Source organism: Malania oleifera, chromosome 2, assembly GCF_029873635.1.
Source record: "Malania oleifera isolate guangnan ecotype guangnan chromosome 2, ASM2987363v1, whole genome shotgun sequence".
In the NCBI taxonomy this organism is placed as follows: Eukaryota; Viridiplantae; Streptophyta; class Magnoliopsida; order Santalales; family Ximeniaceae; genus Malania; species Malania oleifera.
The window spans coordinates 145,751,183-145,761,042 of NC_080418.1; the positions used below are offsets into that span (position 1 = coordinate 145,751,183).

General features: G+C 33.6%; 1 protein-coding gene across 1 annotated transcript; it reads left to right on the plus strand.

Annotated features, from left to right (window-relative positions):
• Positions 1–5,694: 5,694 nt before the first annotated feature.
• LOC131147893 (uncharacterized) lies at positions 5,695–8,932 on the plus strand. Its single transcript, XM_058097533.1, has 6 exons — positions 5,695–6,165; positions 6,651–6,815; positions 7,095–7,217; positions 7,859–7,978; positions 8,070–8,156; positions 8,332–8,932. Exons 1-6 carry the CDS (start codon positions 5,785–5,787, stop codon positions 8,776–8,778), a joined length of 1,323 nt encoding a protein of 440 aa, XP_057953516.1. The 5' UTR covers positions 5,695–5,784; the 3' UTR covers positions 8,779–8,932.
• Positions 8,933–9,860: the final 928 nt, after the last annotated feature.

Sequence of the window (9,860 nt, forward strand, 5' to 3'; positions counted from 1 at the left end):
TGTATAAGACAATAGTTCTGTATAAGTAAATACGCATATATGCATAGAAGAATTGCCCTAGATAAATAAACAATAACGTCATGTATTAACCCTACATGATCCGAGTTGTGCGGCCCGTAGGCTGGACCTAACTATGGTTGGCCTAACTAGACTAAGTCAACTGTATCTATATCTATATCTGTAACTATGAGTATTTGCAGGTAATTTTTTTATATTTGTTATGTTTGGTTTTGATTACATTTAGGCTTATTTAGATTGTTTTAGTTGGTTAATGGTTCTGACTTTTTAGTATTGGTTTTGATGCTTGGGATGGTTTTGTTAGTTTAATAGTAAATCTCATGTGTCCTGCCTTGTAACCACAATATTCATCCACCATAAGTGAGGGCTATCAATAAAATTGAGGTTTTCGTAATATATATATAAGACAATAATATTACTTTTTTTATTTAATAAATTCAAAATGTCAATTAAAATGCTAAATTAACATAAATATGTACACTTTTAATATAAATTTTAAGAAAATTTATATCTTTAATTAACATTTTATATATATTTTTCTAATTAAAAATAATTACTATTAATTTTATTGACTTTTTGAGTCTGATCCCTAATTTTGATAATGACAAACCGTATGTTACTAATGTGTGTGCCTAAGTACTTGAACCGGTTAATCTTTTAGAACACACACATGAAAGTGAAGTGGCTGCCTGAAAGACCTTAAAGAGCACATATTCCTGACATATTTATATATGGCATCTGAAGTAGAGAAAGAATGAAGACCTCTCTCTTTATTGCATTTGCATTTATTCTTTTGGGTCTATAATATTTAATATGGTTTATAATAATGCATCTGCATGCATAATAGGGTTTAAATACTCAAAAGGCCATAGACTGACCGTAGGTAACCAAACCTGACTCTGGTCGACCGATGACAGATTTTTGGCCTTAATTTAAAAGCCTAGGTCGTAGACTGACTCCTGGTCCCCAAGCACCTCATGACAAATCCCCTATAACTCAAGAGTTATAAGTATATGAATAGAGGTGACAACTTATCAAAATCAGGACTTAAATGCACATTGTAAATGGTCTCGATCGACCGAATTGATCAGAAGTCAACATATCGACTTCGCTCGGTCGACCGTACTGAAATGAACGTATCTTCCACAGTTGACCGAGCTGGCATGTGTCCGACACCCAACTGTTCAGCCAACCAAACTTGTAGTTCATTTTGGCTACGGTCGACCAAACTACATGAACGGTCAACCAAACCTTTCCTTCGGTCGACTGAATCCTCAAAGGGATTCAAAATCGCCTTAAGACAATCAATCGAATCCCTGGTTCAAAAGTGTCACGGCCGACCGAAATAAGTAATATGATTGACTGAACCTCTCGGGTTGGTGAAATTTTTACCGTAGTAAATCGGCGTTAATTTGCATTAAACATCATTAAATATTTTCCAAAATACCTTATATGTCCCTAACGGTCAAAATTTCTCCCAACTTTATATATGCCACCTCATTTGTCATAATTAGATGAGATTCGTAAATAGATTAGGAAAAAGTTCTCTCAAATTTTTACACTCCTATTTGCCTGTACTCCATTATTTTTCAAGCAAATATTATTCATACTCTCACAAACTCTTACTTGCAAAAATCATCTTTGATAAAAGAGTGTTTATTGCATTCTCTTCATTTGTATTATTGTTGCAACTTGAAGAGTGAATATCTTTGTGTGCTTCATACATTATCTTAAAGTTAGTATACTCTCTCATTCATTATTGTTGAAATTATTTTTTAAAAAGTTAGCTTGAGTTGATCTCTGATTATTCTATTGATAAATATTATCTTGGGATAAGTCCTTTCAACTTGAAGATCTTTGCATCTTTGTTGTAAGATTCAAAGGTTAGATTTTGTGCTTATTGCAAAATATTTTTTAGAAGTTAATCTTGACTACCTCCGGATTTTATTGCTGAAAAATATTATTGAGGTATTTGCTTAAGGTCGTTTAGATTCCGTGATTGCTTACATTGTGAATACATACTCTAGAGTCAAAGACCTTACTCACTCACACGTATACTTTAACACATATCTTGTTGTGAATAGATACACTATTTAGAACAAATCTCACTTTAGCATTAATTCTCTATCATACGTGAGTACATTGTTTACTGTGTTGAATTGTAGTACATATCTGCTTATGTAAAAGCATTTAAATTGTACACAAAATTATCTTGATTATTTGTTATATTCCAGGTGTGGCCTGAGGGGGTATTGATCTAGCCTGTAAGGATCGGTTGTAAAGGTTGAGGTCAGCCCTGGTAATTTGACCTGGTATTGTATATGGTGTCACTCCACCCGTTAAGTGAGCATTAGTAGAATCCTCGAACTTGCGAGCTAGAGGTGGGGATGTAAGTAGTATAGTCGAACCCTAATAATATATCTGGTGCAGCTTCTATTTTTTCTCACTTTCAATTTCAGCACATGTATGTTTTATGTTTGATTTATTTTATGTAGTATATGTATTTGATTGTTTGAATATTTGATTGAGTTTATGATTATATAGAAAGACTCTAAGCTTGTGTAATATTGTTTGTGGAATTTGAATTGACCTAGGAGAAAAGTTTTAAATACCCAATTCACCCCTCCTCTTAGGAATACACTAATTCTAACAAATTTATACTAATTTATAATTTTAAATTTTATTTTATTAATAATTTATTTTCATAAATATAATAATAGAATGTGATTCTATTACAGGGCAAAAGACATTAATCTCTTCTAATATTTAACAAAAAGACTATGACCTCTCCTAAAGTTTCAAAAACCGTAGGGACGTATCATAAGGTTTTAAGAATTCCAATAATCTCATTAAATTTTCCAAAAAGATACAAACATTCACTTATATTTTACAAAAAGAAAAGTTTTTTAAAGGAAAATCTGTGGCTTTTTTTTAAACCTTAGCGAAGTCTATGTCTTTTTTCCAAATCTTGAGAGTGATGAGTGTTTTTTTGCCCTATATTGTATTATAGGAGCATTGTTGTACAAAAGCCAATACATGAGAGCCATTTGATCCAAAAAATAGGATTATCATGAGAATGACATTTCAAACTTACCTATGGAAAGAGGTAAGAATAGGATACTTATGTTTCGCTGAAATATTTTCATTCTCAAGGAATATGAATACGTCTGTCACTTCAAATTCCCATACTCAAATAAATATAGGAAAGAGATATTATAGATCTTACATTTTCAGGATTTTGAAAGATACCATGAACCAAACACATCTTAAAGTGAGTAACAGTAAATTAGGGTTCAACAAACTAATTCTAATATAGCAATATTACATTATAAATCAATTGTGAAAGAAAAGAGAAAAATATTTAATAATGTCAAATCATTATAAATGGGACAAAACATATTTATTATTGACTCAAAGATTGTTGATTCAATTAATTGTTATAAAATCAAGTTTATAAATTTAAAAAAATCATTATGAAAATAGTCTTTAGGTTGAATTCATTAAATTTGGTTCTATAAATTGATGTAGTACAATTCTAGGAATCCTAATCCTACCAAAGACCCTCTTACAAATGTGCACATACCAGATACACTTTAAGATGAGAATTTAATTAACTACAATGAACAATATAAATTATATGCGAAAACTACAGTTTGTGGAAAATTCAAAAAGTTGTAAGATTCATATAGACTTGTCCTTAAGGACCTAATCAAGTAGGATAAGATAATCACTTGAAAGGTGGTAGATTCAAGCCTTAAAATTAAATCTAAACATGCAAAATATATATCCTTAGAATAAGACACAATCAAGCATTCAAGTGTGAAAATCTTCTTGGTTTTGAAGAGTTTGTCTACAGAGATTATTCAAAGACATGCAATGGATATTTTGAAAAAATAAACTACTGGAAGATGTATATTATATTGACTATCTAGGGTGTATTTCGGAAGTGTTTGGAATGAGCTTACTAAAATTATTCGGAAGGATGAACACAACACACTCGAACCTTACTCGATATCCCAAATGAAGATTCTCGGCGCTACTTAGGGTTGTGATTGATCCGTTTGATTGTTGAAGCAATAATCACACACAACAACTACTGAAATGATAAGATGGAGAATGGAGAATGATAATTTCGTGGCCTCTCACCACTCAATCTCCAAAGGAGAAGGGATGTGGTCTCTCACCACTCACTCACAAAAATGGAATAAACGTAAAGCTTAAGCAGAAGGTCATAACTCTTGATTCAATTCAAAATACTTGATATCCCTAATAACTTACATGTCAAATTTATATGGAGATGTTGGAACAACCCTCCAACCATAGGTAAATAAAATATAACAAAACTTTGAATGGAAAATGATAAAATGAAACTAAAAAGTCAAAAATATAGAAATTTCAAAACAAATAGTCTCATTCTTAGTCCTTCCAGATGTTCAATACTTTGAATTAGCTCACCTACCATATATCAAATTAAAGATATGGAAGTCTTCTTTGCAACACATTTTGAACCACTCCATTTGGACATTTTTAGAGAAAGTTATGGCATATTTGGTGAAGGTGTACAGTTGTCCATGTGATGCAGAATTTCTAGACGAATGACTACTATTATTGGGTTGGCAACTCGTGCATAATTTGAACTTCTTGTGTTTTTTTTATACCCAAAAAAATGTATGAGAGTCTTCTTTCTAGCCCAATTGGAATCGGGTTATTTGGGCGTCTGTAGATGAAATTATGCATTTTTTTTTAAAAGGTGCACAGTTGCCTTTATCTCAACGAATGTATTTACGTAACACCATCTCAGCGAATGTTATATTTGGGGATTGTTGATCCCCATCATAAATGAGATCCAACTTTCTAGATTCGATATCTGTTGAAATAAAATTTAAACACAAAACATATTAGACTAGAGTAGAAAGTACTAAATTCGATTTAGACAAAAATTGAAATTAATTAAAAAAATCATTTTAGGAAAATCTTGAAACTAAATTTAGTATTAATAAAATAAATTTTAAAAATATATGATTTTGATTGACTATGGCATTTTAATTACACCACATTTTTCTATTAAAATATACTTTTTGATTAAAAACTCTAAATCACATTAGTTCAATATAAATTATATTCTCTTTGGAAAAGAGAACACAAAAATCAAAAATTGTACAATACAACGGCTCCTTGAGATGAATTTATTAAACTTGATTCTATAAATGTAATTAAATTTGCTAAATCCTATCTTTGTAAAAATAAAAATCCAACATTAATATATCAAATCAAATTAGAATGTATTAAATTTGATTATATTCTAAAATTGAATTTAGTAAAATTGATTTATTTCTAATAAAATTTTAAATATTAAATTAAATTTAACAAATATGATTTTTTTCCTGATTGGCACATTTTTTTTAATTACAATAAATTCCTATTATATATATATATATATATATATATATATATATATATATATATATTGATTTAAAAACTCTGAATCATATCAATCCATCATAAATTATTGGAATAAAGAAGACAAAAAATCCGAGACCCCACAATACAACGGCTACCGAGGCACTTTAAAAATATAAAAATCTACGACGTAATTTCCAACCTCCAATAGTGAAATGCCACGTTTCATGCTTTCCCTCCTAGATCAAAATTTCAAAAACTCATTAAATTCAAAATATAAATCCCCAAACAGAACCTTCCGTATTCAAATGCAGAAGAGAATCAGTCCGCATCAAGTACGCTCCTGATTTCTAAACCCCTCCGGCGATGGACGACGACCGCGACGCCGGGGACAGCGGCTGGGATGATTTCGCCGCGCCGCCGAATCTGGTGTCTCTCACGCCATTTTCTCCATACGTCTCGCCCTCCCCGCGCCGCATATCCAGCAACTTCGCGCCGCCCAGCCGCCCTGTTGCGGCGGCTAAGAAAAAGCTCGCGTGGGTCTCCCTCCAAGGACGCCTCGTCGGTGTCGAGGAAGCCAGCTCCGCCCGCACCATCGGCGGTGGGTTGAGCCCCCAGGAGGCCGTGGCTTGGGAGCTCTTTAGCCCCATTCATCGGGTTCTCATTGTCGCGGTTGTTGCCGTTGCCGCCGCGCAATCCAAGAAGAATCGACAGATATTGCAGCTCCAGAAGTCCGTACATCTCAGGGTGAGTGTTGGGGTTTTGGTATTAGCGTTAGTGTCCATACATTTTAATATTGGGGTCTTGATTTAGTGGCGTTGAACCTAGGGTTTGTTTTATTTGTGTTTGAACTGTTCGGATGACTCTTGTTTATTTATTTTTGCAATAATTGTAATGTTAAAATTTGAGTTTTGTGGTTCCGCTTCTGGGTTTGTTTAAAAACATGTTTCTGCTTTAATATCTGTTCTTCTTTGATTAAATGCATGTTTTTTCTATCGATTTTTATTAACAGCATGTTCATAAGTAACTGCATTTTATTATATTTTCTGTTCACCAATCATTGCATTTATTTGGGCAGGCGAACGTTTTTTTTTTTTTTTTTTTTTTTTAAATTTGATTCCAGGTTACCTTGTTTTAATCTATGAGTCTATGACCAACTCAGTGATTATTTATGAGAAGATTCTGCTTTCAGTCACTTGATTTTGAGCTCACTCTTCAACCCTTTTTTTCAGGATCAAGTGTTATTAAGCATGCAGCAGAAGCTCGACAACCTCTGCGAGCAGGTGAGTAATATGAAGGATCAGCCAGAAATTGGGGATAACAGCTCACTCACCAAGAACATGGAAAATGGTTGTTGGCTTTGTGATAAACACCGGATTCTATCAAATGATCTGAAGGTAATAATGAATATTTTGCAGAAAAATTTGTTTATTCCCCATTTTGCATAACGAATCATAGATTGAATGTTTTTGTCTGTTGGGCATAGGGGTTTTAGCTTTTTCTAGGTCGCACATATTGAAAAAGAATCTACAATTTTAAATTTTGATGATCTTGCTGTTCCCACATGAGCTATTTCTTGTATTGGGGCATTTTCAATAATAACATCGAAACCATTTTGTGAGTATCCCAACTGATTGAGCAAACTTCTCTTTGCTTATCTTGTTGATTTGCACCAGGGCAATTCTGATGAGGTGTTCAAGTATAAAATGCCCCCAAATGAAGCAGAACAAGAAGAGCGGCGAATGTCGGATTTGTCGGACTGGGCTCTTTCAAGTGTCACGTCTGCATCAGAACTCCAGGTAATTGGATTCTGAAGCATCCTTTATCATCTGGTTCTCTGTTTAGGAGCAATTTCATTTTGTATTATATTCAGTTTCTTTAATTTGAATTTGATTGTTTCATAATCATCTCAGGAAGTTGGGTGAAGAATGCACTTGTTTTAGTTTATTTTGGCAGAACGATACATCATAGACTTTAGTTTTTTGGATATATGAGTTGTCTATTTCAATGTGAATGTGCAGCAATCCAGAAAAAAACACATTCATCAAGAGCACAAGAGAATGCTTTTACCTGCTGGCATCATTCCTTAGGAATAATAATGTGATCCAGCTGTTATTATTAAGATTGGATTGTTGTTCATTTCATGATCATCACAGAAAAAAATTCCCATATTTTAGTTTATTTGGGTAGTCTTAGAAATTAGAATGGTGCATCATAGACCATTTAAATCGTCTATTTACTTGTTTGTTCTTTATTTTCTGTCTATGTGAATTTGAAACTATCTAGGTGAAAACACATTCATCAAGAGCACAACAGCAATGCTTTAAAAGCCAAAAAAATTGTTGTGGCCGACTCAGCAAGAGCTAGTAATATATTTTTATTTGAAGGTTCTGAGTTAGCTTTCCACTTTTTATGATAATCCGTTACTGTATTTTCACAGATGAACGGCATATCAATTGAACAAGACATCTGCAACATGAAGAGGGAGTGTGAGGAAAAGAATGCAACCATAAAGGAGCTATCTACATTTCTTCACTCATCTAATATTGCCAGTTCGAAGGTATTGTTCCGTTCATCCTCCTCTCTTTGCTTTTTCACTTTGCGACATTTTCTTGGTTTATTAAAATTAAAACATTTTTGCCCTTTAGCAGAGGATTGCAGAGTTGGAGGACATGATACGCAGGAAGAATCAGATTATTAAAAAGCTTAGGAAGGACATGGTAGTTCTAGAACAGAAGGTACATCACAACGATGACTTGACTCAACTTAGTAGGTTTTCTTGCAATTCTCAATACCAAAAAACAAAAAAAAAATGCCAAGGGAAAAAGTAGGAAGCATGTTACAACTTATAGCAATGTTACTATCCCAACTCCAGAGGACTCTGTGCCCTACTAATTCTATATTTCTGAACAGGTTGTGCACCTTACAAGACTTCGGAGACCCTCTTTCTCTGCCCCAAGCTCAAGCAGTAGTGAACTTCCATTCATGGCAGAAAACATTATCTATGATATGGATAGTACTACAAGCCCTTCCTCTTCTGATTCAGATTGCCCGCCCAAGAGCCGTCCACAGACTCCGGTCACAAAAGTTCAGGAAGGCCCAGTTGGAAGCACTGAACTCTCATCGAAAAGAACAAAATCAGCACCTGAAAAGGCCTCGAATTCCTTGCCAAGACCATCCAACCGACACGCAAAGCCCCAGCCAGGAGGTCCTCTTAAAGAGAAGTCTCTGAACCAGAGGTCTGACAGTGTTCCTCCTTCGAAGCCAAAGAAGGTATCAGACAGTGGGGATCTTAAAACCGTTAGGAGGCGAGCTCAAACCAGAATGAAGGAGGCACTTCCTCCCAGGAAATGGATTTAGTAATGTTGTAAAATTTGTCCTTGTAACCCGAAAGAAATAGGTTGTAGTGACGATAAAGAGACCTTTTTAGATTATCCTTTTGTTGAATCTCATATAATTCCTATATATGTGAATGAACACTATTGCTTAAATGGCATTTCATTTTGTTTGAATATTTTGGTTTTATTTGCACAGAAGAGGAAACTACTGGAGCATAAAATTGAAATAATTGAATTGCCTTATATGGCATTTCATTTTGTTTGAATATTTTTATCTTTACTCCCCAAAAATGGGAATCACAATTCATAGGAGCAAAAAAAATAGTTTTATTGGCCCATGCAGGTCTCAAACTTGAGACCAGCGTTATTAGCACGATGCTCTAACCAACTGAGCTAATAGGCCAAGTTGTGTGTGGCTTTACTGTATCTTCTATTTTATCCCTTTTTTTTTCTTTTTTTTTTGCTTTTTTCTGTTTTTCCTAGTGTTCACCGGGAGGATTGGATAGTTTATACCAATCAATACCATCATCCAAAGACAAGAAATTTCTATCTTTAATTAAAGCTATGCTATTCATTGTCCCTACAACATAAAAAAGAATAATATAAAAAAGCAATAGTAAAATCTTTACTAGTTTTGCAAATTATAAAATTAAATATAGTTTATTTTATTTTGATTTGGTACGTGTAAAATACGGTAAAATTAAGACATCATTGTTGAAAAGAAATACTTCAGATCATTCTCCTATCATATTACAGTTGGGTATGAGTATGGAGAAGTATGGGCCAACGCTTTTTAGATTTCAGAACATGTGGACATCGCATGGGGATTTTTTAAAAATGGTTGAAACATCTTGGAGAGAACATATTGTAGCAGATTCAAAGTTTCGTAAATTGGCAGGTAAATTGAAAAGATTAAAACAAAGGCTTAGGGTGTGGAATAAACAGACTTTTGGTCATATTAGTGGTATCATACAAGAGTTGGAGGAAAGAGTGGAAAAATATGAGAATTTACTATAGATAGAGTACTCAGAATTAGTTGAAAAAGAGTTCCTTATTTCTAAGGTTAAATTGGAGGTATGGTATAGAAGGGAAGAGACAAGACTG

What these genes read in the sequence shown, in the direction of transcription:
- LOC131147893 (XM_058097533.1), top strand. Translation starts at nt 5,785, where the DNA reads ATGGACGACGACCGCGACGCCGGGGACAGCGGCTGGGATGATTTCGCC. An exon ending in TTCTATCAAATGATCTGAAG is followed by an intron (nt 6,816 to 7,094) that starts GTAATAATGAAT and finishes GATTTGCACCAG; the next exon opens with GGCAATTCTGATGAGGTGTT. An exon ending in TGGTAGTTCTAGAACAGAAG is followed by an intron (nt 8,157 to 8,331) that starts GTACATCACAAC and finishes ATTTCTGAACAG; the next exon opens with GTTGTGCACCTTACAAGACT.